Source organism: Carcharodon carcharias, chromosome 10 (genome assembly GCF_017639515.1).
Source record: "Carcharodon carcharias isolate sCarCar2 chromosome 10, sCarCar2.pri, whole genome shotgun sequence".
Lineage (NCBI taxonomy): Eukaryota > Metazoa > Chordata > Chondrichthyes > Lamniformes > Lamnidae > Carcharodon > Carcharodon carcharias.
In genome coordinates, this window is record NC_054476.1 from 66575005 (window position 1) to 66602393 (window position 27389).

The 27389-nt window shown below is 49.9% G+C and overlaps 1 protein-coding gene across 1 annotated transcript in view; it reads left to right on the forward strand.

Annotated features, from left to right (window-relative positions):
* The first annotated feature begins 6265 nt into the window (after window positions 1-6265).
* Window positions 6266-27389, forward strand: part of ptpn5 (protein tyrosine phosphatase non-receptor type 5) — a 92102-nt gene continuing 70978 nt past the window's right edge. The window contains exon 1 of the mRNA XM_041196651.1: window positions 6266-6322. Within this exon, the coding sequence (XP_041052585.1) occupies window positions 6266-6322 (57 nt within the window). The remainder of the gene's footprint in view (window positions 6323-27389) is intronic.

A 27389-nucleotide genomic window follows, 5' to 3' on the forward strand; every position in this document is an offset into this window, starting at 1 on the left:
ACTTTTGATAAGGTCCCACACAAGAGGTTAGTAAACAAAATTAGAGCACATAGGATTGGGGGTAATATATTGGCATGGATTGAGAACTGGTCAATGGACAGAAAACAGAGTAGGAATAAATGGTTAATTTTTGAGTTGGGAGGCTGTGATTAGTGCCTTACTGCAAGGATCAATGCTTGGGCTCCAACTATTCACAGTCTATATCAATGATTTAGATGCAGGGATTAAATGTAATTTTTCCAAGTTTACAGATGATACAAAACTAGGTGGAAATGTGTGTTGTGAGGAGGATGCAATGATGCTCAAGGGGGTTTGGAGAGACTAGTGAGTGGGCTAAAATTTGACAGATGGAAAGTGATGTGAAGAAATGTGAAAAACAGAAATGCAGAGTATTTCTTAAATGGTGAGAGGCTGGTAAGTGTTGAACTTCAAAGAGACTTGGGTGTCCTTGTTCATGAGTCACTGAAAGCAAACATGCAGGTACAACAAGCAATTAAGAAAGCGAATGTTATGTTGGCCTTTATTACAAGAGTATTTGAGAACACTAAAGATGTCTTACTGCAATTATATAGAACCTTGGTGAAACCGCACCTGGAGTATTATGCACAGTTTTGTCTCCTTACCTAAGGAAAGATGTACTTGCCATAGGGGAAGTGCAACAAAGGTTACTAAATTAATTCCTAGGATGGAGGGATTGTCCTAAGAGGAAAGATTAAATAGACTGGGCCTTTATTTTCTGGAGTTCAGAAGGATAAGAGGTGATCTCATTCAAACATACAAAATTCTTACAGGGCTTGACCCAGTTTGATGTAGGAAGGATGTTTCCTTTGGCTGGAGGGTCTACAACCAGAGGACACTGTCTCAGAATGAGGAGCATGCCATTTAGGACTGAGATGAGGAGGAATTTCTTCACTTAAGAGAGTGTTGAATCTTTAGAATACTCTGTCTCAGGGGCTGTGGAGGCTCAGTCATTAAGTATGTTCAAGACTGAGATTGAGATCTGGAGAACAGCTAATGTGGCTCGACTATTTAAGAAGGGTTGTAGAGATAAGCCAGGGAACTGCCGCCAGTGAGTCTCACGTTAGTGGTAGGGAAACTATTGGAGAAAATTTTGAAGGAGAGATTCTATCTCCACTTGGAGAGGCAAGGTTTGATCAGGAATAGTCAGAGACAGGCTTTGTCAGAGGGGGGTCATGCCTCACAAATTTGATTGAATTTTTTGAGGAGGTGACCAGGTGTTTAGTTGAGGGTAGTATAGTTGATGTAGTTTCTATGGATTTCAGCAAAGCCTTCACATGGGAGACTTATAAATAAGGCAAAGCACATGGGATACAGGGTAATTTGATAAGGTGGATTCAAAATTGGCTTAGTTGTAGGAGGCAGAGGGTGATGACAGAAGGATGCTTTAGTGTCCAGTGGCGTACCACAGGGATCTGTGCTTGCTCCCCTATTATTTGTCATTTATATAAATGACATAGATGACTATGTGGGGAGTAGGATTAGTAAGTTTGCGGATGACACAAAGATTGGCTGGGTGGTTAATAGTGAGGTTGAGTGTCTTGGGCTACAGGAAGCTATAGACAGGATAGTCAAATGGGCAGATAAGTGGCAGATGGAATTTAACCCTGAAAAGTGTGAGGTGATACACTTTGGAAGGAATAATTTGACAAGGAAGTATTCAATGAACGGCATGACACTAGGAAGTTCTGAGGAGCAGAATGTGTGTGTCCATAGATCTCTGAAGGCAGAGGAGCACATTAGTGAGGTGATGAAAAAGGCATATGGGACACTTGCCTTTATCAATTGAGGCATAGATTACAAAAGTAGAGAGGTCATGTTGGAGTTGTATAGAAACTTGGTGAGGCCACAGCTGGAGTACTGTGTGCAGTTCGGGTCGCCACATTATATGATGTGATTGCACTGGAGGGGGTGCAGCGGAGATTCACCAGGATGTTGCCTGGGATGAAACGTTTAAATTATGAAGAGAGGTTGGATAGACTTGGGTTGTTTTCATTGGAACAGAGAAGACTGAGGGGGTGACCTGATCGAGGTGTACAAGATTATAAGGGGCATGGATAAGGTGGATAGGGAGCAGCTGTTCCCCTTAGTTGAAGGGTCAGTCACAAGGAGACATAAGTTCAAGGTGAGGGGTAGGAGGTTTAGGGGGGATGTGAGGAAAAACTTTTTTACCCAGAGGGTGGTGATGGCTTGGAATCAGCTGCCTGGGAGGGTGGTGGAGGCGGGTTGCCTCACACCCTTTAAAGAGTACCTGGATGAGCACTTGGCACATCATAACATTCAAGGCTATGGGCCAAGTGCTGGTAAATGGGATTAGGTAGGTAGGTCAGGTGTTCTCACATGTTGGTGCAGACTCGTTGGGCCAAAGGGCCTCTCCTGCACTCTGTGATTCTGAAAGATTTCTACATATTAAAATCATCAAAGAATACGGGGATAGTGCAGGAAAATGATTTTGAATTAGAAGATCAGTCATGATCTCATTGAATTGAATGAGAGTGGGCTTGAAGGGCTGAATGGGCTACTTCTGCTCCTATTTCTTATGTTCAATCTTTCCTCACCATCCAACTGGCTTTCTTAAACTGTGCAGTGCTAGTAGTGGTTACATTTCAACAGTATGTGGAAGAAATTAGTTACAGTGTTACCTGGATTCACTAAGGAGGGAGGACCAATTACTAGTATCCAAGAGTATTCTGTTCCTCAGGACCTTCATCATGAAACACATGAGCATTTGAGGTACAGGGTGCAACAGCGCTAAAACCATACCTTATTTCCTCTTTGGTAAGGACGTAGCTTGTGCCCACATAACCACTTCATTCTTCCACTAGTCATATGGTTCACACTCTGAGACCACTGGGGGTTAATTGTACCCCGACAATTTACACTTGCTCTTTGCCATGTTAGGATTGTCGTTTTTTTATCTGAATGTTTTTTCTTAGCTTCCAATCTTCACCTTTAGGCAGCCATGTGCTATCCTACAAAGCCAGTTGGTAAAGGATAGAACAAGAGCCAATCTTTACACACTTCTATTTACCAAGTTACACATTACAAGCATACACCTCCTAACCTAATAATTATTCTTTCCATCCGTAATCATTTTTATAGCAGCTCAGGTGAAACCCCAGTTCATGCACACCACCTGCATACAATTAAACACAATTAATATATAATTAACAGGGCAGAGTATAATCAGGAAATTCGAGGATTAAAGGTCATAAGGGTAGTACAGTAATCATGGGAGACTTTATCTTCATTTAGACTGAGCAAACTAAATTTGCAATAATAGTGTGGAGAATGAGTTCATGAAGGTATGCAAGATAGTTTTCTAGATCAGAATGTCGAGGAACTAACTAAACCTTGTTGGAAAAGGTGTCTCTAGAGAAGAGTGACCGTAATATAATAGCATTTTATAAAGAGGTTGAAAGATTTGGTTAAGTCCAAAATGAGAGTCTTAAATCTGAACCAAGTAAACTATGTAGGTGTAGTATTAGGGTGCTCAGTGTTGAAAGTGTTTAATGTGTGGGACTGGAGAAACAGTACCACCCACATCATGATGTGACACATATATGCTGAAGAGTGTAAAAGGAGAACGCTCATGTCTTAGACTGAGTAACACATAGACTTGTGTATCTGTATATAGTTATGTTCATCCAATAAATGAGATATTGTTCAGAAATATCTATGTCTCTGTAATCATTCCTTAGCCAGTCACAACTAACATATAACATGGTCTCAATGGTGGGATCTTACAACATGGGAGCAGCTATGAAGGACCTTGAAATCTCCGAAAATCAACTTTAAAAAAGTTTGCAAGTCTGACATGTAAAAAGACGCCAAAACCAAAGACTTCGATAAGACAATAGGAAATCTCCAAAAGAGCTCCATAGAAGACGTGGAGGCTGAAAGGCAGAGAGAAAATCAACTGTTCAACTTACCATAGCGTGTGGTGGTCCATGAAAAGTCCCGATCCAGCTGCAGAGTCAAAGAACCTAATGACAAAAGAAGGGTGAGCAAACCTTGAAAAAGACTCAATCTTCAAATTAATGGTGCAATATGTACTCAGCACTGGGCAAATTCTATTTCTAGTGACCGTGGGTTTCAATACACCCCGTAGTCTGGGTCTGAGATCGGCACCATTAGAAATAGTGACTGCAAGGCAGCAACTGAAAAAATCAGCTGCTTAAACACAATTTCTCAGCGGGGGGGAAGCAGTGAACAGAGGTCAATAGTAACTTCCAGTGATTCATTTAAAAATTCTGCAAAGTTCGGGAACAATTACCAAAAAAGGTCAGTGACCGCAGAGGATATCTGTGAAAGGCTGATCTTAACAGGAATACTCCAATACTGCAACAGAAGTTTAAAAATCAAGGCAAGTCTCCTTAATTCTTAAACAACTCTGGATTCCAAATTCACCTTGCCAGACCACTATGGAAGGGCCAGTTCAAACACAGAACTGGACACCATGGAGAAAGAGATTTTTAAGATTCAGAATTGCTTCTGGATTGACAATAAGCCTGAGGCTGAATAAGTCAATACATTATTGTTCTCTGTTAGAGCAATTGCTGATGATGATATAGCAAGACAAGACATTAATGAAACTTCAGACAAATTCAAAGAAGTTTTAAAAGCCTATGATTTAATTTTAATTTACAGAGCAACAAGATATCAGAAAGGCCAAGTTTAATAAAAGGATCCAGAAATCAGGTAAACTGGTAGATGCCTTTATCAATGACCTGTATTTACTGGCTGAAGGTTGTGAATTTGGTGATTTTAAAACTGAGCTGATATGGGACCACATCATAGTCAGTGTTACCGATGACACCCTATCTGACCTACTGCAATCCAAAGAAGACTTAACTTTGGAGAAGACGATACAGCTGGCAAGACAAACAAAATAGAACCATACTTAGGGGAGAAAGACAAACAATGGTTCAGAAAACCCCCAATGACAGTATAACTTATTAAACAAAAGAATGTCAAAGACACTCCAGGGAAGAAGACACCTTATGGAACAAAAGTTCAAGATGCCATTAAACCATGCCAATGCTGCAGTGCCAAGAACACTACAGGCATGAACAGTATCCTGCTTTCATTGTAAAAGATTTGGACACTTTGGAAAGATGTGCAGAACTAAAACCTCTAGATACACAGAAGATAACGAGAGAGTCTTCACACACATGGCCATTAATGAAATTGGGACATCTCAACAAGAAATGGAACCACAATGTTTCTTAGGTGAGATTAAAGACCCCAGATAGACATTCTGGAATGCTGATATTTGTGTCAATTGATTTATCACTAATTTCAAATTGGATACAGGAGCAGGTGCAATAGTCATGTCCTACAAATAACCTGCACAGCTAACTCAACTCGACAGGCAGTGGCGAGGGAAGTCCACCCAATGTCCTCAGTGGACGACAGCTTGACTAAGCTCTCCAAGAGTACAATGTTCTCGAAACTTAATGCCAACAGTGACTTTTGGCAGGTACCATTAGATGAAAAATCTAAATTGTTGACAACCTTCATTACCCCATTTGGCAGATTTTGCTTAATTGTTTGCCATTTGGTATAACCTCAGCACCCAAAATCTTTCAACAAACAATTTTTACCATTGTGCAAGGCCTTTTGGGCATAATATGCCATATGGGTGACATCCTTGACTAAGGAGTAACAGCCGAAGAAAACGACCTGAACTTGAACTGTTTGCAGGAGGAAAGACTGACACTTAACGATAAGTGTGAATTCTCCAAAACGTTCTTTCAATTTTTAGGCCATATTGTGAGTAGTGCAAACATAATGGCAGACCTGCAAAAGACAAGCGTCATCAATGAATTTTTGACCCCATCAACCATTCCAGATCTTCAACTATTCCTTGGTATGGTCAATCAGCTGGCAAAATTCCTGCAGAACCTAGTGCATGTCATGGAGTCCATCAGACACCTGTTGAAGAAGGCTCAAGCATGGTGTTTGGGTACATACGAAGAACAAGTATTCTACCAGATTAAAGGCATGCTGCTCTCACCAGATATCTTAACTCACTACGACCTGCCCTACCAACCACAATTGGAGCTGATGCCTCATCTACAGAGCTATCTGACATAGAAATGAGGTATGCTGTTACAGGGAAGAAGCTCTTGCAGTCTCGTGGGCTTGTGAGAAATTCTCCAACTTTATCATTGAGTTAAAAGTAATCATCGAGACAGACCACAAACCATTATCCTCATTACTGGACAGAAAGGAACTTGCCAAAATGACCTCGCGAATCCAGAGCTTCTACTTGTGGCTAATGTGCTTCACTTATATGAGCGTATGTCCTGAGTAAATTACAAACAACTGAACACACATTGTTCAGAGCCACAGTCGATCATCTGGCAACACAGGATATTAATCTAGTCAACGAGGTTGAGTCCTATTCCCAGTTCATGACAGCATAATTGCCAGCGAGCTCAAAAAAGTTAAAAAAAAATCCACCAAGAGCAGATGCGGAATGAGGACTGCATCTGCATTCATTAATACTGCACGCAAGTTTGGCCGCAGCAGAATCTTGGTGGAACGGTAATGAAAATATACTTCGAACATAATTGATGATCCGCTGGTGTACGTTGAGCAGTTGGTAATTTCCGTCTCACTCTGACTAGAGATTCTAGCAAGAGTCCACCAGGGTCACAAGGGCATTACACAATGTAGAGCTCGAGCCCAGCCTGCTGTATGGCCAGAAATATTGGGATCAATAGAAGAAATTATCTCTCGGTGCCAGGTGTGTGCAGTGCACAATCTGTAGTATAATGATCTGGCACATATAGTGTTAGTGGAGGACGGAGTAGAGTACCGCCCACACACTGATGTGAGAGAGCACACGAACAGCACCCAGGGTCGGTGTGGTGTTGAACAGAGCCACGTGCAGACCCAAGCATGGAGACAGCTCCTACTTTGTATCATTTACTATAGCTTTGTAAATATTTCTAGTAGGTCAACTGTAAGTCTTTGTTAACTAGTTCAGACTAGGAAAACTTCTTTCATTAAACCCTATCGTAATCTAACCAACACCCCACAATATTATGGCAGCAGAGGGATAAAAACCCTGAACCTCGTTAAAATGCAAAGACAAACCCAAATGCTGGAAAACTGAGAAAAAATTCAACAAAACATTCAGACTTGCAAAGACACTCCAGAAGCAGAGATGAAGAGGAGAAATTGCCACAAAAAAGCTCCAAAGAAAGGCTTGGAAGCTGAAGAGATTTAAAATTCCTTACTGCAGCACGAGAGAAGACTCAATTGGACTTCTTTGGAAGTCCAGCTTCAGAGTGCAGTGTCGGCAGAAGTTGCAAGCGTGAGTTAAATCTTTTAAAATTGCAGGCTGCATCAAGTCCTGAGAAATCTTTAAAGTAATTTGAAGTCAGGAGTGCAGTTTGAAAGAAACCCGTCCATAAAGCCTGAGCTCCAAGTCAGAGCATGAACGCACAGTGCCGAGTTCCTCCAAAAAAAAGAAAATTACTTAAATATTTTGGGAACATCGCAACTAATCAGTTTATTAAAGAGCAAGTTGAATTCAACAGACTTGTGAGCAAAAAAAAACACTGAAAAAGAGAAGTCTGCAGGCAGCTGATCCAGGCAGGCATCGGTAAAATGCTTTTTCAAACTGAGAATGATCACCATTGTAGCGGAACACACCAAAACCAGCAAGCGGGAGAAATTCCTTTGTCTCTGGGTGAACAGCGACACCTCTTGAAATTCAGGCAGCTCTTAAAGCAGAACATACGCTTTAAGAATTTTGAACATGGATCAGAATTCCATACTTGCATGTCAATTTGGACTAATCCAAGGCCCAGATCAATCACACTATTGGCAACTTCTGATTTAAATAAAAAATCAGAAAAAAAGCAGGTAAACAAGCTGCTTTACTTGGTAGGCTCGATTGTGGATGACAGTATTGCATTACCGGGAATTGGTGAATCATCCGCAAAATTTGAAGAGGTATAAAAATCATTCAACAGCTATTTTAATCGAGGAAGCAATAAAATTCAATTAGAGAATCTAACAGCTGGGGGAACAGTTGGTTCATTCATCAACGATCTGTACAGGATGTCAGAGAGTTGTGAATGCGGAGATTTAAAGTATGAACTCATCAGAAGGAGTGGTGGTAGGAGTTGCAGATGATGCACTCTCTGACCTCCTGTAAACAAAGGGGTATCTAACCCCAGAAAAGGCAATCCAGATAGTTAGATAGTCAGAACTCTGTGAGCAATAGAGGACCATTTTAATGGGAGGGAATGAAACGTTGTGCACAGGCAAACACTCGGTCCAGCTAGTTAAGCCTCAAAGACACAGGGACACTATGGGCAGAATTTTCTGAGCCTGCTGGTAGTGGGCGTGATAGGTGGCGTGCGTGGAAAATATGGTGGGACCCACTTTACGATGGCATGAAGGCAGATTATGATCTTCCATGCCATCATTTCCCACCATCGGTCGGCGGAGAGCTAATTGTAATACGTTAGCATATAATTAAATGGCCACCCCACCAGGCTCTTGGAACCCAGATGTATTGTCTGTCCATGTCAGTGGGAAAGCACGCCAAAATGTTTCACAACAGCACGCAAACGATGTGCACTTGGCAGCGTTCACTTTGGGGAACTGAGGTGACTGAGCAGCAACGTTCTCCACAGCTCGCCTATTGTTTACAGGCTGGGTGAGAGAGAAACTGATGCCTGGTGACTGCTAAGAGGTCGGGGGGGAGGCGTCTGGGGGCAAGTGCTGGCCAGCCTCGGAGGCGACTGCTGAAGGGTGGGGGGTGTCTGGGGGCAACTGCTGGCCAGCCTTGGAGGCGACTGCTGAGGGGTGGGGGGTGTCTGGGGGCAACTGCTGGCCAGCCTCGGAGGCGACTGCTGAGGTGAGGGGGGGGTGGTCAAGTGCTGCATCCCTTGCAGGCAATTGAGGTGGGGGGCAGGGTAAGCAAGGGAAATGGCCACGCGTTAGGTACACCTGCATAAACTGACCATGCCTCTGCAACTACAACACATCAGGCGCAGTCACAATGCAATCATTGGAGTCAGGCTCCTAGCCTGCCCACCCATGCAAGCATCACGGAGGCACCCAAGGGCCACCAAGTGCTCCATACCTTACTCCCACACCCCCTGGCACAGACTTCGGGTCTGCCACAGCTTTATTGAACCACAGAGCAGTGGGACTGCACACGTTGTACAAACTCCTCGCCAATGCTGGCCATGTAGCAGTCACTGCTGGAGGCGCTATAGCCCCTTGCAATCTCAGCATCCCGGTTTCGACCTCATGTTGCAGGTTGACAGGACAGCAATGCAGCGCACTCATCTCTGGTCATCCAAGGCGTGACCAGCACTCTCTGGGAAACATTAAGGGGTGGTCACACAGGGCCAGGAAAGTAGCTAAGTACGGCATGATCACCATGCCTGTCTCTCTTTCATGCTGCAGGAGGACCACGTCAGGATCATGGATCCTGGTGACCTTGCTGTATGCCTGATGGCATATAGAGACCATAGAATACGGAGGAGAGAGCGACTGAGGCACCCGGCTGCACAAAAGCAGGAGCAGCAACCTCATGAAGAAGGGGCAGCAGGGGCTCCCACACACGCTGCCCAGGAGCGACAGCGAGCCGTGGCTGGTCGGCACCTAGCGACACCCAGGGTCTATAGTCGCCACCTGCCATTTCTGCAGCTGACTGAGAACCAGTGTCACCAACGACTGTGCATTTAGGGACCTGGTGGCTCACATCTGCCACTTACTGCAGGACTTGGCACCAGGGGAACGTGGAGGGCATCCACTGCCAGTGGCTGTGAAAGTAACTGCAGCGCTCAATTTCTATGCCAGTGGCTCCTTTCAGGGCTTCACAGGTGATCACTGTGGGATTTCACAAGCCGCCACCTACAAATGCATCTATGAGGACACAGATGCCATCTTCTCCATGGCACACAATTTTGTGCATTTCACCCGGGACTGGGACAGCCAGGATGCAAGGACCATTGGATTCACCCTGATCTCGGGATTCCCACAGGTGCAGGGTACGATTGCACTCATGGCGTTCAGGTCTACATCACTACGCTCAGTGGACTTCATCAAGTGCAAGGGCTTCCACTCACTGAACATGCAGCCGTTATGAGATCACCAGAAACGCATCCTGCAGGTATGCAGATGGTTTCCAGGGACTGTGCATGTCGCCTACATCCTGAGTCATTTGCAGATCCCTGCAGGCTTCTAGGGTCCACAGGGGCTGCAGGGATGGCTTCTTGGTGACAAGGGCTACGCGTAGAGGCCGTGGCTGATGACACTCATGCGGCAGCCTCAGACTGCAGCAGAACGACGCTATAATGAGGCTCATGCAGCATCTTACAACTTGGTGGATTAGACCATCTGCTGAAGATGCAGTTCAGATGCCTGGACTGGTCTGGTGGAGCCCTGCAATGCAGTCCGTAGAGGGTGTTGCTCATTGTCATCGTCTGCTACGTTCTTTACAACCTGGCACCACAACAGGGTGAGGAGCTGGCTAAGAAGGAGATGGAGAAGCTGCATTTCTCCTCCAATGAAGAGGATGCTGACAGGAGTGAGGGTGAGGGGGCCCTAGGTGGTGACGACAACTGGGATGAGGCTCTCACACTGGCTAGAGTGGCAGGTGCACTCGGGAAGCTCTCATAGCTGCTAGATTTGTGGAGGATGATGATGACATGCAGTGAGGTGTCCCCAGAGATCCTCACATCGCAGTTGTGAATGTTTGACTTGAGTCTGGCTTATGGCAGCACCAATACCCTCCTGTGAGAATGCTTCTGTCATGAAGATGCACTGGAGGCCCTAATAGTCGCTCAATCGCAGGAGGGTGATGACAATATGTAGTGAGGACACTCCATAAGTCTTCACATGGCCTCTGAGAATGCCTGGCTCCTGTCTGACCAGGGCAGCTCACTTGCATTCCATGATCAGGGCCATCTCAGAGACGCAGCCATGAAACTTTAGATGCATCTGATTCTATGTCTGCCTTCAGCACCTCACCCCTTCAGGAGCTGGTGCACAGCATCACTGTAGTAGATGCTGGTATGATGGGGGCCAGCCCCACCTTAAAGGTGCTAAGAGCACACATGGAGTATGAGAGAACTCTGTGGCACCTGCCCACTACATTCTGACAGCAATGACCAGCACTGCCAAGGTGCAGACATCAGTAATGTTTCCAGGGAGCGTGAGGCTGGACCATCACTGTGGTCTGAAGGCTGCACAGAGGACAGTGAAGAGACCCTGGACTGAGACACCTGCTTTTTATCCTGTGCAGAAAGGTTTCACATCTGAGGGACAAGAACATTGCTCATCAGAACAAGGAGCCATAGGCAGGGAGATATTCTTGAGAGTTTATTGACAATAGTGAACATTTATGTACAAGTGATTAACACCCGTGCCCAGGCTGTGCAACTAATTCTCCTTAACTGTCCTAACCCTGCCGTTACGTCTTGGTGCTCCCTAGACATCCACAGCAGTGGTGGAGGCAACCTGCTGACTGTGACATCCTGTCTGTGATGACTTTGGCGGGTGTTCTCTGGAGGGCCAAGACTTGGAGGGCCCCGGCCTGCTTTCGAGGTCCTGCTGTGTGGCAGTAGCACCCTCCTCACCCCGTGAAGCTGGATCTGCGGAGGTCACAGGAAGAGGGATGTCAGGTGGGCCGGTCACTCCCAGAGTCACCTGGGTGGATGGCCCCGGAGCACGCACCTGCTGATCCTCCTCCTTATGGGTGCCTGAGGGCCCCTGGCTGACCCTGTGAGCAGAAGGGGTAGCTGGAGTGAAATCGAGCTGCCCAGCACCCCTCTCACATACACACTGTTGAAGGCCAATTATGGCATCAGCGATGGAGTTAAGCCTGCGCAGCAGTACAGGAGTGACATTCTGGACCAAGTTCTCTATGACGGCCGATATCCTGCCACTAATGACCTTGGTGTGTTGCAATGCCGGCGCTATCACCTCAGTCTGAAGACGGACGGACTCCTCCATTGTGCCTAGCCATCTGAGGAGTGCAGTGGCCATTCCTTCCTGATGATCCCAAGCTTGCCTTTGCAGCTCCAGAAATTGTGCCATGACTGAATCCAGAGGCTCGTCATCTGACTCAGACTCAGCAATGTTCTGGCTTCCAGCAGTCCTTCAAGTGCCGGGGACCTGGGAAGTCCCTGCCTCTGCCTGCTGTGGATCAGAAAGTGCGATGTGCTCACCAGATAATGGTCCCGAGGCTACTCTAAAGCTAAGTCCCACCGAGGTGTGTATCTCTGCGCTGGTAGAAGAAGTGGGTGAGCGATGTGACGGGACTTCAGGGAGGGTGTCTTCGGATTCCTCTTGCTTGGAGGGTCTGGATTGTGGACTCCATCTGCTACTTCCCAGATGTGCCTGCAAAAGCATGGGGAAATAATTAGTGCATGGCAGTGGCCTGTGAAAGAGCACACATCCCTCACAGCATGGTTATCTGATGGATGTTGCACTGCTGGATCTTCACTTGGTACAGCAGTGTCGACCTCACTGTCAGCACAGGACTGGTCCCGGTCATCACCGGCCAGCTGGATGGCTCTGTTTTCAAATTCTGTGAGAACTTTGAATTCCGGAATGCCTCTACCTGTCTGCTACGTTTCCCTCCTGTTGCCCAGCTTGTGTGGGCAGTGAGTGGTCCCATGGATGGGAAGAGGACAATGATGGTATATGTGAAAGAGTGAATGGTGATGTCCCTTGCACTGGCAGTGAGTGAGGGCCCTGTGGATGTATGATGGGTTTGTGAGTGTGTGAGTTGGGAGTGATGAAAAGAGTGACTTACCCTGGCCTGACAGAACTGAGGAGGTCATTCAGCCAGGTTGATCAAGGTGAAACATTTACACATTACAACCACTGAGTCAGTCATTAGGTCATTGATAGAAGTCTTTGCAACACATGGCATTCCATACCAGATGGTGTCCAACAATAGCCCGCAATTTGCCAATGACTATTTCAACCATTTTAAAAAGAACTATTGATTCCTACATCTCACCAGTTCCCCAAGTATCTCCAATCCAACGGTGAGGCAGAAAGGGGTGTCTGCACTATTAAAACCCTATTAAAGAAGAACGAGGATTTTTCAGTGACACTTATAACATACAGGTCTAATCCATTGCAATGTCCATTGGCTCCATCTGATCTGCTGATAGGAAGGAAACTTTGAACACTGTTTCCCATCCTACCAAAAAAACTATTCCCAGGGCTAGCAGTCCAAGGCTATCAGAAAGTTCAGGACCGTGAGCAGTCCTATGGAAAACTACAAGCTTCTGATTACAGTAGGAAGCACTGTACTAGAAACCTGCTCAGGTTGAACAAAGGAGACACGATATGGATAAGAAACCAAGGCAGAGAAGGAGTCATTGTCTAAAGGGATAATAATCAACAATGTTCTTCTTCAATACATACTACCGAAGGCATGATAAGAAACAGGAGAAATCTTATCCTCAATTCTCAAAAAGAACCATCCATTATATATTTGGGAGAACCAGCTATTGACAGTCAAACTGACAGTGCACCAGATACTGCAAATCTTACCAAAGACTAACCAAATCAAAGCAATGAAATCCAAAGGGAGACTACAGATCTTCCAAATTAGACAAGAACACAACCAGGGGAAGTCATGCAACCTCCAGACTGTTTGAATCAATGAAGTCAAAGACTTAGGGAGAGATGGGGTAGTATGTAAATATAAATGTAAAATATATTTGGACAAAGACTTGGCGGGGGGTGGGGAGGGGGGATGTAGTATTAAGTTGTTCAGGATTGAAAGGGTTAATGTGTGCGACTGGAGAAACAGGACCGCCCACATGATGATATAAGAGGCACGTGACAAAGAGTCGAGAAGGAGAAAGATCCTGGCTTAAACTGAGTAGCACCTAGGGCAGAATTTTTCATGCCTGGTGGCATCGGGTGTCATGGCAGGCTGTATGCCTCATGGCTTATAGAGAGCGGAGATGAAGGAGAAGTGAGCAACAGAGGCATCTGGCTGAGCAGAGGGAGGAGCAGCACCCTCAGGAAGAAAGGTGGCTTTGGCTCTTACACATGCCACTTAAGAGCCATAGCAAGCCATAATTGGTCGGCGCCTAGCTAGACCCATGGTCTATAGATGGTGCTTGTCATTCCTGCAGATGACCGAGAACCAGTGTCGCCGAAGACTGCACATGTCCAGCAAACTGATCAGTTACATCTGCCACCTGTTGCAGGATTTGGTGCCACAGGGACATGGAGGGCATCCACTGCCAGTGATTGTGAAAGTGATCGCAGAGCTCAATTTTTACACCAGTGGCTCCTTTCAGGGTTCCACAGGCAACCTCTGTGGGCTATTGCAAGCTCCACACACAAATGCATCGTGACCTGTGGAAAGGCAATGAATTTTGTGCATTTTTCCTAGGATCAGGAAAGCCAAGATACAAGAGCACTGGGATTTTCCCAGATCTCTGCTTTTCCACAGGTGCAAGATGCCACCAGCTGCATTCATGTGGCACTCAGATCTCCATGGCAACATGGGGTCAACTATGTCAACTGCAAGGGATTCCACTCACTTAATGTTCAGTTGGTGTGCAACCACCACAAACACATCCTGCAGGTCTGCACACAACTCCCAGGCTGCGTCCACAACTCCTACATTCTCAGTAGGTCTCAGATCCCTGAGGTTTTCCAAGGTCCACAGAGGCTGCAGGGTTGGCTTCTCAGGGATGAGGGCTACACACAGAGGACGTGGCTGATGATCATGTGGCCTTAAGAGTCCAGCAGAGAGAAGGTGCAACAAGGCTCATGCTACTACTTGCATTTTAGTAGAGCAAACCATCAGAACGTTGAAAATGAAGTTCCAGTTCCTGGGCTGGTCTGATGGAGCCATGCAATACAGTCCACAGAGGGTAGCACACATTGTTGCCACCTGCTACACTCTTCACAACCTGGTGCTACAGTGGGGAGAAGAGCTGCCTAAGGAGGAGATGGAGGAGCTGCACATCTCCTCCGATGAGGAGGACGTCAACGGGGATGAGGGTGAGGAGGTCCTCGAAGATGAGGATGATGGCGAGGCTATCGCACTGGCCAGACGAGGCATATGCACTCAGAAGGCCCTCATAGCTGCTAGATTTGTGGAGGATGATGATGACATGCAGTGAGGAGACACTACAGATCCTCACATTGCATCTGTGAATTTTTGACTCCTGTCAGGCTGATGGCACCTCGCTTGTGCTCTATAAACAGGGTCATATCATGGAGATGCAGCAGGGAAATATTAACTTGTCGTGACACTACAGGATCCTTTTTGAGATGAACCCTTCACGACTACACTGTCACTGGACACAGATGCTGATGAAATGGGGGGCCAGCTGGACCTCAAAGATGCTGGGAGCACACAGAGAGAATGACAGAACTCTGTGCCACCAGCTCAGGACATTCTGGCAGCAATGATAAGCCACATCGAGGTGCAGGCATGACGGATGTGAACAGTGACAGTGAAGCTGTCACTGTCAATGTGCTGGGAAGGTTGCACAAAGCACAGGGAAGAGGCCCTGGAGTGAGAGACCTGCCTTTATCTTGTGCAGGCAACACGAACTTCTGCTTCTCAGAAGGAGCAGCCATAGGCAAGGAGACAATCTTAGGAGTTTATTGACAAAGTGAAAATTATGTGCAAGTGATTAACACCCATGTCCAGGCTATGCAACTGCATGGCCTAAATAGCCAAGTGGTTATGGTACTGGGTTTGTAACCCCAAAATCAAGAGTTCAAATCTCACAATGGCAAACTATGAAACAATGTAACTTCATCTGAAAAGGAACAGATGGAAACGGGTTTGTACTCAAAAGAGTTACATGGCCTAAATAGCCAAGTGGTTATGGTACTGGGTTTGTAACCCCAAGATCAAGAGTTCAAATCTCACAATGGCAAACTATGAAACAATGTAACTTCAACTGAAACAGATGGAAACGGGTTTGTACTCGAAAGAGTTACAGACCAGTCAGTTTTTGAACCCTCCCTCGGGTGCTGGTGCCCCGCAATATGAGCCGCCTCGGGGACATGCCCTCCGTGCCTTTTGGTACGGCAAAGAGGGGCTTTTTGTACGGACTGCTGATGCACACCTTCCATTTTCTCGCCCTTGTCCGTCGACCGGACACGCCCTGGCGTGCCTTGTTGCCGTCCGGCGGCGGAGGCCCCCGATGGGAGGCCCTCTACGGAGGTGTCCTCCCCCTTTCTATCGGGGACCTGGGTTGGAGGGTGTTGCATGCAGCAGTCCCTTATAATAAGAGGATGCATAGGTTCACGGACTCTCAGGACACGTGCCTTTTTTGCGGTCTTGTGGAGTCCGTGGACCATGTATACATAGGGTGTTGTAGACTGCACTCCCTTTTTAGTTATTTGAAAAACCTTTTATTGATGTTTTGTTTGTACTTCAGCCCCACGCTCCTGATCTATGGGCACCCGGTGCGGAAGGGGGTCAGGAAGGAGGAGGACCTCCTCGTGAACCTGCTCCTGGGCCTGGCCAAGTTGGCCATTAACAGGTCCAGGCAGCGGGCAATCGACGGGGGAGTCCTGCCCGATTGTTTGTCCCTCTTCCGCGGCTACGTTCGCTGCCGGATGTCCCTGGAGAAGGAGCACGCGGTGTCTGCTGGCACTCTCGAGGCCTTCCGTGCTCAGTGGGCACCGCGGGGACTGGGGTGTTTTGTTGACCCCTTTAATCACATTTTGATTTAAAGTTTGTAAGTTTCCTTTAAACTTTGTTCTTGGTTTTACAGCTGACCTGAATTAGGGGCTGTGCCTGATTTATCCCAATTTTGTTGATTTGGTTTTCATTTAAAAGATTATCAAGAGTTCAAATCTCACAATGGCAAACTATGAAACAATGTAACTTCATCTAAAACAGATGGAAATGGGTTTGTACTTGAAAGAGTTACATGGCCTAAATAGCCAAGTGGTTATGGTTCTGGGTTTATAACCCCAAGATCAAGAGTTCAAATCTCACAATGGCAAACTATGAAACAATGTAACTTCATCTAAAACAGATGGAAATGGGTTTGTACTCGAAAGAGTTACTTTATGGCTTGGCCTAAATAGCCAAGTGGTTATGGTACTGGGTTTGTAACCCCAAAATCAAGAGTTCAAATCTCACAATGGCAAACTATGAAACAATGTAACTTCATCTGAATAGGAACAGATGGAAATGTGTTTGTACTCGAAAGAGTTACAGCTACAACATTTAAAAGATTATCAGGAGTTCAAATCTCACAATGGCAAACTATGAAACAATGTAACTTCATCTGAATAGGAAAGATGGAAACATGTTTGTACTCGAAAGAGTTACTTCCAATCTGTTGCTTGAAAGCTTGGCCTAAGTAGCCAAGTGGTTATGGTACTGGGTTTGTAACCCCAAGATCAAAAGTTCAAATCTCACAATGGCAAACTATAAAACAATGTAACTTCATCTGAAACAGATGGAAATGTGTTTTAGCTTGGCCTAAATAGCCAAGTGGTTATGGTACTGGGCTTGTAACCGCGAGATCAAGAGTTCAAATCTCACAATGGCAAACTATGAAACAATGTCACTTCATCTGAAACAGATGGAAACGTGTTTGTACTCGAAAGAGTTACAAATCCTCCTTTACGGGGGAGTCCCGCCCGATTGTTTGTCCCTCTTCCGCGGCTACGTTCGCTGCCGGATGTCCCTGGAGAAGGAGCACGCGGTGTCTGCTGGCACTCTCGAGGCCTTCCGTGCTCGGTGGGCACCGCGGGGACTGGGGTGTTTTGTTGACCCCTTTAATCACATTTTGATTTAAAGTTTGTAAGTTTCCTTTAAACTTTGTTCTTGGTTTTACAGCTGACCTGAATTAGGGGCTGTGCCTGATTTATCCCAATTTTGTTGATTTGGTTTTCATTTAAAAGATTATCAAAAGTTCAAATCTCACAATGGCAAACTATAAAACAATGTAACTTCATCTGAAACAGATGGAAATGTGTTTTAGCTTGGCCTGAATAGCCAAGTGGTTATGGTACTGGGTTTGTAACCCCAAGATCAAGAGTTCAAATCTCACAATGGCAAACTATGAAACAATGTAACTTCATCTGAAACAGATGGAAACAGGTTTACTCAAAAAGAGTATCAAGAGTTCATTTTCTTAACGATCTCGTGGAGGTAATTGTGGATTCAGTTGGTTTCCTGATACTGAGGAGAGAAGGTGTGTGGTGTTGATGTTGCTGCTCCTCAGTGTTTCAACTGTTTCTGCTGCTGCCTTTGGGGTTGTTGCTTCTGCTGTGTGCTGCTGCTGCTTCTGCTGCTGCTCCTCCAGTGCTGCTGCTGCTGGCTTGCCCCTGTGGTGCCAAAGGAGAGAGAGGGAGAGAAGAGAACAGTTGCTGCTGCTTTGGGGTTGTTGCTTCTGCTGCTGCTGTTGCTGCTTCTGCTGCTGTTCCTCCAGTGCTGCTGCTGCTGCCTTGCCCCTGTGGTGCCAAAGGATAGAGAGGGAGAGAAGAGAACAGTTGCTGCTGTTGTTACAGGACAGGAAGGCCAGGAGGCCAGGACTGAGTTGAAAAACAACATCCTAGGTGGGTGTCTGAACTGTGTATTTTTGTTTAAGGTGGGGGCAATTAAGGACTGTGTTTTGTAGGGGGAGGCAAGAAGACTGCCAGAGGAGTTGGGGAAGGAAGAGAGGGAGGGTGTGTGTGTGTGCTGAAACCATCTTTCTGCCACCCCTCCCCCCAACCCACCCCTTTTCCCAGTAGGGCCAGCAATAGCTGGTGAAGACATTGCCTCCCCCTGCCTGAAGAACATCAGGCCCCCACCCACCGTCCATCCACCATCGAGGACACTCACCTGGACATTTACCTCTTTCCCTCCTGTGCCTCCCTGTCTTTTACTCCTCTCCCTCCTCTCCTCTCCTGCCTAAAAGAGGGAAGGTTGTTTCTACCTCTCTCCCCCACCCCCTTTCCTCAAACAAAATGGCCAATCCTTCCCAGGGTGGGCGTGGCTCTGGCCCTAAGGCCAATTCACCATCGCCTGTGGCCGGGCCCTCGAGGGCTAATGTGGAGGCGGTTTTGTCACCGGTGGCAGGGCCTCAAAAAAAGAAAACTTATGCGGGGGTGGTTGCTTCTGCGGCTCCAGCTGCTCCTGCTGCCCTGTCACCTTTCCGCCTCCTGACCAGGGCCCTTGGGGTAAAGAGCTATGCTCACCCTGAAATGACAATAGAGGCCTGCGTAAAGGCTGTGGCTGGGGTCGTCGGCCCCTCAGCCATTGTCGCGGCCTCTAAAATGTATGGGAAGGTCATATTCTTCTTGAGGTCCGAGCGGGCGGTGCACCTCGCCCTGCAAAAAGGACTCACTGTGGGCGGGACTTTTCTGGCGGTGGACCCCCTTGAGGCCACCGCCCAGAGAATTATTATTTCGAACGTCCCGCCTTTTCTATCCAGTGAGCTCCTCCTCCCCCACCTTAATAAATTGGGGGAGGTCAGGTCGGGGGTTGCACCAATCCCGCTCGGCCTCAAAGACTCGGCCCTCTGCCATGTGTACTCCTTCCGGCGCCAGGTATTTGTCCGCTTGGCCCAGGAGGAGTGCCTGGAGGGGGCCTTCGTTATCAATTTTGAGGGGACCGCCTATCGGGTCTTCTGGACCGTGGAGGGCGTGCGGTGCCATGCTTGTAAGGAGGCGGGGCACGTGAGGAAGAACTGCCCCGCCTCCAAGGCCACGAGCCCCACCCAAGCGGCCACGGCTGGCACCGCCCCTCCTCCCCCTGCCACCACTCCATCTCCCTCCCCGCAAGGGGAAGCGACGCCGGCGGCCACTGCCATCTCGGCTGCCGGTGAGGCGGGGGGAGAGCCCCCGCGCCGTAAGAAGGCGCGGAGGAAGACCCGCAACCTGGAGGCGGCCCCTGAAACGCCCCAAAACCCCCAAACACCTGCAAGGACCGGCTCGGGGGAAAAGACATCATCCGGCCCCGGCGTCGTGTCCGCGTGTGCTCCCGGGCCCGTGGGTGCTAAGGCGCCGAGTGCTGGGCCTGGCGTCGTTTCTGCGCGTGCTCCCGGGGCCGGCGGGGAAAAGACGCGGGACCCCGAGCCGGGGTATCTAACACCCAAAACCCAGAGGGTGGAGTGTCCGGGAGGGCTGGACAAGGAGGAGGGGGCCTCGGAAATGGAGGTCTCCCTAGCCCCCAGCCTGACCCGGAAGAGACGTCACGCTTCGGAGGAGGAGGTGGGTGATGCCCAAATTGAAGAAGTTGGGTGTGTCCCTTCCCCCGATGAAGAGGTGGTGGCGTCTCCGCCAAGTAAAATCTCACCCTGTCCTCTGGGGGAACTCAAAACCCCTGCACCGACTCCCACCACTGTTACCCCTGTCAACCTGCTGCAGTCCCCTGAACAGGGCCCCTCGGGGGTCACTGAAGGCACCTCCCTTGAGGTGGTGCCCGACTCAGAGACCCTCGATACCCCCGAGGTACCTTCTGGCTCGTCGGGGGACTGTAACTCTCAAAATTTAAAAAATGTCAACGGGTCATTGGGTGGCGGCGAAAAGGAAGGCCTTCCCGCTCCCTCCCAAACCTTAGCACCGGGCGTCCTAGTTTTAGGTCAGGAGCTTGTCCTGAGCTCCCCGGACGACCCGGTGCCGGGAGGAGAGCGGGCATCAGAACTGCCGCTGCCCTCTGACCCAAAACGTTTAGAGGAGACCAGAGAGGACCCCTCTGGCCTTGATCCTGGGGGTGGGATCGAGGTACAGGTGGGGCCAGCTGGCAGCTCCGAATCAGCCCCCGTACTCAATGCGGGGGAGGGGTCGGAAGCTGGAGGCGACGACCTGGAGGAGGACGGGGTGTCCGTGGTGAGCGCTGGAGATTACGCTGAGTCGCTCTCAAGCGAGGCGGTGGATCCCCTGGTGCCCTCCACTGACTCCCCCCTCATCCCCCCAAGGGAACTCCGGGACTTTTTGGCGAGTCATCGCGGTCGCCGAGACAGGGTTCAGTTGGCCTTGGACCGGTGGCATTCTTTTCCGCTGGTGTTCTGGTCCACTCGCGAGGCTCTCAAGTCTCCTGAGTTGGATAGGAACGCGCGGCGGAGGGTCCAAACGTTTGTCGCTGGGCTCCTGAAGGAGAGGAAGGACTAAAAAGTCCTCTTCTTTTTTTTTTAATGACTTAAGGTGAAGATTTGATGTACCTTTGACAATGAAGACGACTATAGCCAGCCTCAACATCCGCGGCAGCAGGGCCGCACAGCGCAGGTTCCAGAACTTCTCGGTCCTCAGGGACGGGAAGTATGCGTTGTGCTTCCTGCAAGAAACCCATACCGTTCCGGGAGACGAAGCCACGTGGCTCCTGGAGTGGCGAGGGGGGGTCCACATGAGTCACCTAGCCTCCAATTCTGGCGGGGTGGCTATCTTGTTGGCCCCGCATTTTCAGCCAGAGATCTTGGGGGTCAAGGAGCCGGTGCCAGGCCGGTTGCTGCACCTGACTGTGCGTCTGGGGGGGGCGGTGCTTCACTTTGTGAATGTGTACGCTCCCCTGGGCACGCAGCAGCAAGCGAGCTTCTTTGAAGAAGTGTCCACTCATCTCGGCTCCATCGACGCTGGCGAGTGCATCGTCCTCGGGGGGGATTTCAATTGCACCCTCGGGGTCCGGGACCGTCACGGTACCCCGCACTGCACGCGAGGTGTGAGTAAGTTGTGGGACCTGGTCAGGTCCTTCGACTTAGTGGATGTCTGGCGAAATCTCCATCCTGACTCCAGCGTGTTCACCTTTGTGTCACCTGGAGTCGGAGCGTCCAGACTCGACCGCCTTTACGTTTCGAAGGCGTACGTGTCCTGCGTTCCGGCTGCTTCTATACAGCAGGTTCCGTGCACGGACCACCGTCTGGTGTGGGCGGAGCTCACTTCGTTCTGCGCTCGGACGGGGTCCGAGTACTGGCATTTTAATAACCTGTTGTTGGAAGACCAGCGGTTCCTGGACTCGTTCCGTCGCTTCTGGGCCGGCTGGAGAAGGATGCGGGGAGGCTTCCCCTCCTTGAGGCTATGGTGGGACGTGGGCAAGACTCACGTCCGAGTTTTCTGTCAAGAGTACGCGAAGGGGTCGACAAAGAGACGCAAATCCAGGGTCGAGGAGTTGGAGAAGGAGGTGCTCGAGCTGGAGGCACGTCTCCGTCAGCCCGACGCGGACCCGGCCCTGCGGTCGGTGTACGATGAGAAGAAGGGCGCGCTGCGGGACCTGCAACTGGTCGGGTCTCGGGGCGCGTTCGTGAGGTCGCGGATCTGTTTCCTTAAGGAGATGGACCGTGGCTCTCCCTTCTTCTACTCACTGGAAAAAAGGCACGGGGTCCGTAAGCAGCTCTTTACGCTGCTGGCCGACGACGGATCACTTGTCTCGGATCCGGAGGGCATCAGGGCCATTGCCCGAGATTACTACACTGCCCTTTTCTCTCCGGATCCGTCCAGTGAGGAAGCTTGCAGAGTTTTGTGGGAGGACCTGCCGCAGGTCGGCCCGGAGTGCGCCGGAAAGCTCGACTCCCCTATAAGTCTGGGGGAGCTGACCGGCGCACTCGACGGTCTTTCTAGGGGCAAAACCCCGGGACTAGACGGGCTGACCGTGGAGTTCTTCAGGGCGTTCTGGGACGTCTTGGGGAGCGACTTCGCGGGGGTCCTGGGGGAGAGCATTGCTACCGGGGAGATGCCCCTTTCGTGGCGCAGGGCCGTGATTGCCCTGCTGCCGAAGAAGGGGGATCTCCGCCTTCTTAAAAACTGGCGCCCGGTCTCCCTCCTCAGCACGGACTACAAAATCTTCGCCCGAGCCATGTCTTCTCGGCTCGGCACCGTGCTGGACCACATGATCCACCCTGACCAGTCCTACACCGTCCCGGACCGAACCATTTATGATAACATCCATCTGGTCCGGGACATCATCCACCATTCCCAGAGGGCTGGTCTGTCGAGCGCCTTCCTGTCTCTCGATCAGGAGAAGGCGTTCGACAGGGTGGATCACGAATACTTACTCGGAACTCTGCGAGCTTTCGGGTTCGGGACGCATTTTGTCGCCCGGATCCGACTTCTGTACACCGCCGCGGAGTGTCTAGTGAAGGTTAACGGGTCCCTGACGGCGCCCCTTCGCTTTGGGAGAGGGGTACGTCAGGGCTGCCCCCTGTCTGGCCAGTTGTATTCTATTTGCGTGGAGCCTTTCCTGCGCCTCTTGCGGAGGAGGTTGTCGGGATTGGTTCTGCGCGGGCCGGGCATCGAGGTGGTCCTTTCGGCTTACGCCGATGACGTGCTCCTTATGTTTAGTGACCCGGCTGACCTGCGGAGGATGCGCGAGTGCCAGGAGGTCTACTCTGCCGCTTCTTCTGCCAGGATCAACTGGGGTAAGTGTTCTGGACTCCTGGTCGGTCAGTGGCAGATGGATCCCCTACCCGAGGAGCTCAGGCCTTTCACCTGGAGCAGGACCAGCCTCCTCTACCTGGGGGTCCATCTCTGCCCCGCTGAGGAATCCTGGCCGGCAAACTGGCAGGAACTGGAGACGAAAGTCACCGCTCGCCTGCGGCGCTGGACAGGACTGCTCCGAGTGCTATCTTACCGGGGTCGAGTTCTGGTCATAAACCAGCTGATCGCCGCCATGTTGTGGTATCGGCTGGTCACTTTGACCCCTCCCCCGGACTTTGTCACAAGAATCCAGAGATTGTTAGTCGACTTCTTCTGGGACAAAAGATTGCACTGGGTCGCTGCCGAGGTTCTGAGTCTCCCGCTTAGGGAGGGTGGTCAGGCGCTAGTGTGCCTACGCACACAGGTGGCGACTTTCCGCCTTCAGACCCTGCAGCGATACCTCTACGTTGAGCCTCCTCCTAGATGGTGTGCCCTGATGACGTATTTCTTCCGTCAGGTGCACGGCCTGAATTATGACGTGCAGCTCCTGTTTATAGAACAGCTGGGCCTCGGTGGCTCCTTGCAGGCGTTGCCCGTCTTTTACCAGGACCTGATCAAAGTCTGGAAAGTGGTCGCCTCGCGACGCAGCTCTCCCCCGTCAGGAGTAGCGGCTATCGTCAGAGAGCCGCTGCTCAGGAATCCGCCCCTCCGTCCTTTTCAGTGGTTGGCGGAGAGGAGGGCTGTGGCCGCAGGGGTGACCAGGATCGGGGACGTGCTGGGTGGCGGAGGACTGGGCTGGATGCTCCCGCAGGAGTTGGCGCGACGCGCGTCTGTGAGTGTCCAGGTCGCAGCCGATGCCATCCAAGACCTGAGAACGGTCGTGCTCGGACCCGACGTTATTTTGGGTCTTGAGGTGGCCCAGGTGCGCGGTGGTCTTCCGTCTGAGCGTTCCCCTGTTCGGACGGAATTCCACATTGGCCCCAAGCCCCGAACCCTCCCTCGGGTGCTGGTGCCCCGCAATATGAGCCGCCTCGGGGACATGCCCTCTGTGCCTTTTGGCACAGCAAAGAGGGGCTTTTTGTATGGACTGCTGCTGCACACCTTCCATTTTCTCGCCCTTGTCCGTCGACCGGACACGCCCTGGCGTGCCTTGTTGCCGTCCGGCGGCGGAGGCCCTCGATGGGAGGCCCTCTACGGAGGTGTCCTCCCCCTTTCTATCGGGGACCTGGGTTGGAGGGTGTTGCATGCGGCAGTCCCTTATAATAAGAGGATGCATAGGTTCACGGACTCTCAGGACACATGCCCTTTTTGCGGTCTTGTGGAGTCCGTGGACCATGTATACATAGGGTGTTGTAGGCTGCACTCCCTTTTTAGTTATTTGAAAAACCTTTTATTGATGTTTTGTTTGCACTTCAGCCCCACGCTCCTGATCTATGGGCACCCGGTGCGGAAGGGGGTCGGGAAGGAGGAGGACCTCCTCGTGAACCTGCTCCTGGGCCTGGCCAAGTTGGCCATTAACAGGTCCAGGCAGCGGGCGATCGACGGGGGAGTCCCGCCCGATTGTTTGTCCCTCTTCCGCGGCTACGTTCGCTGCCGGATGTCCCTGGAGAAGGAGCACGCGGTGTCTGCTGGCACTCTCGAGGCCTTCCGTGCTCGGTGGGCACCGCGGGGACTGGGGTGTTTTGTTGACCCCTTTAATCACATTTTGATTTAAAGTTTGTAAGTTTCCTTTAAACTTTGTTCTTGGTTTTACAGCTGACCTGAATTAGGGGCTGTGCCTGATTTATCCCAATTTTGTTGATTTGGTTTTCATTTAAAAGATTATCAAGAGTTCAAATCTCACAATGGCAAACTATGAAACAATGTCACTTCATCTGAAACAGATGGAAACGTGTTTGTACTCGAAAGAGTTACAAATCCTCCTTTACGGGGGAGTCCCGCCCGATTGTTTGTCCCTCTTCCGCGGCTACGTTCGCTGCCGGATGTCCCTGGAGAAGGAGCACGCGGTGTCTGCTGGCACTCTCGAGGCCTTCCGTGCTCGGTGGGCACCGCGGGGACTGGGGTGTTTTGTTGACCCCTTTAATCACATTTTGATTTAAAGTTTGTAAGTTTCCTTTAAACTTTGTTCTTGGTTTTACAGCTGACCTGAATTAGGGGCTGTGCCTGATTTATCCCAATTTTGTTGATTTGGTTTTCATTTAAAAGATTATCAAGAGTTCAAATCTCACTATGGCAAATTATGAAACAATGTAACTTCACCTGAAACAGATGAAAACGTGTTAGTACTCAAAAGAGTTACATGGCCTAAATAGGCAAGTGGTTATGGTACTGGGTTTGTAACCCCAAGATCAAGAGTTCAAATCTCACAATGGCAAACTATGAAACAATGTAACTTCATCTGAAACAGATGGAAACAGGTTTACTCAAAAGAGTATCAAGAGTTCATTTTACGTATTTCTTCCGTCAGGTGCACGGCCTGAATTATGACGTGCAGCTCCTGTTTATAGAACAGCTGGGCCTCGGTGGCTCCTTGCAGGCGTTGCCCGTCTTTTACCAGGACCTGATCAAAGTCTGGAAAGTGGTCGCCTCGCGACGCAGCTCTCCCCCGTCAGGAGTAGCGGCTATCGTCAGAGAGCCGCTGCTCAGGAATCCGCCCCTCCGTCCTTTTCAGTGGTTGGCGGAGAGGAGGGCTGTGGCCGCAGGGGTGACCAGGATCGGGGACGTGCTGGGTGGCGGAGGACTGGGCTGGATGCTCCCGCAGGAGTTGGCGCGACGCGCGTCTGTGAGTGTCCAGGTCGCAGCCGATGCCATCCAAGACCTGAGAACGGTCGTGCTCGGACCCGACATTATTTTGGGTCTTGAGGTGGCCCAGGTGCGCGGTGGTCTTCCGTCTGAGCGTTCCCCTGTTCGGACGGAATTCCACATTGGCCCCAAGCCCCGAACCCTCCCTCGGGTGCTGGTGCCCCGCAATATGAGCCGCCTCGGGGACATGCCCTCTGTGCCTTTTGGCACGGCAAAGAGGGGCTTTTTGTACGGACTGCTGCTGCACACCTTCCATTTTCTCGCCCTTGTCCGTCGACCGGACACGCCCTGGCGTGCCTTGTTGCCGTCCGGCGGCGGAGGCCCCCGATGGGAGGCCCTCTACGGAGGTGTCCTCCCCCTTTCTATCGGGGACCTGGGTTGGAGGGTGTTGCATGCAGCAGTCCCTTATAATAAGAGGATGCATTGGTTCACGGACTCTCAGGACACATGCCCTTTTTGCAGTCTTGTGGAGTCCGTGGACCATGTATACATAGGGTGTTGTAGGCTGCACTCCCTTTTTAGTTATTTGAAAAACCTTTTATTGATGTTTTGTTTGCACTTCAGCCCCACGCTCCTGATCTATGGGCACCTGGTGCGGAAGGGGGTCAGGAAGGAGGAGGACTTCCTCGTGAACCTGCTCCTGGGCCTGGCCAAGTTGGCCATTAACAGGTCCAGGCAGCGGGCGATCGACGGGGGAGTCCCGCCCGATTGTTTGTCCCTCTTCCGTGGCTACGTTCGCTGCCGGATGTCCCTGGAGAAGGAGCACGCGGTGTCTGCTGGCACTCTCGAGGCCTTCCATGCTCGGTGGGCACCGCGGGGACTGGGGTGTTTTGTTGACCCCTTTAATCACATTTTGATTTAAAGTTTGTAAGTTTCCTTTAAACTTTGTTCTTGGTTTTACAGCTGACCTGAATTAGGGGCTGTGCCTGATTTATCCCAATTTTGTTGATTTTGGTTTTCATTTAAAAGATTATCAAGAGTTCAAATCTCACAATGGCAAACTATGTAACTTCATTGCTCCGAGTGCTATCTTACCGAGGTCGAGTTCTGGTCATAAACCAGCTGATCACCGCCATGTTGTGGTATCGGCTGGTCACTTTGACCCCTCCCCCGGACTTTGTCACAAGAATCCAGAGATTGTTAGTCGACTTCTTCTGGGACAAAAGATTGCACTGGGTCGCTGCTGAGGTTCTGAGCCTCCCGCTTAGGGAGGGTGGTCAGGCGCTAGTGTGCCT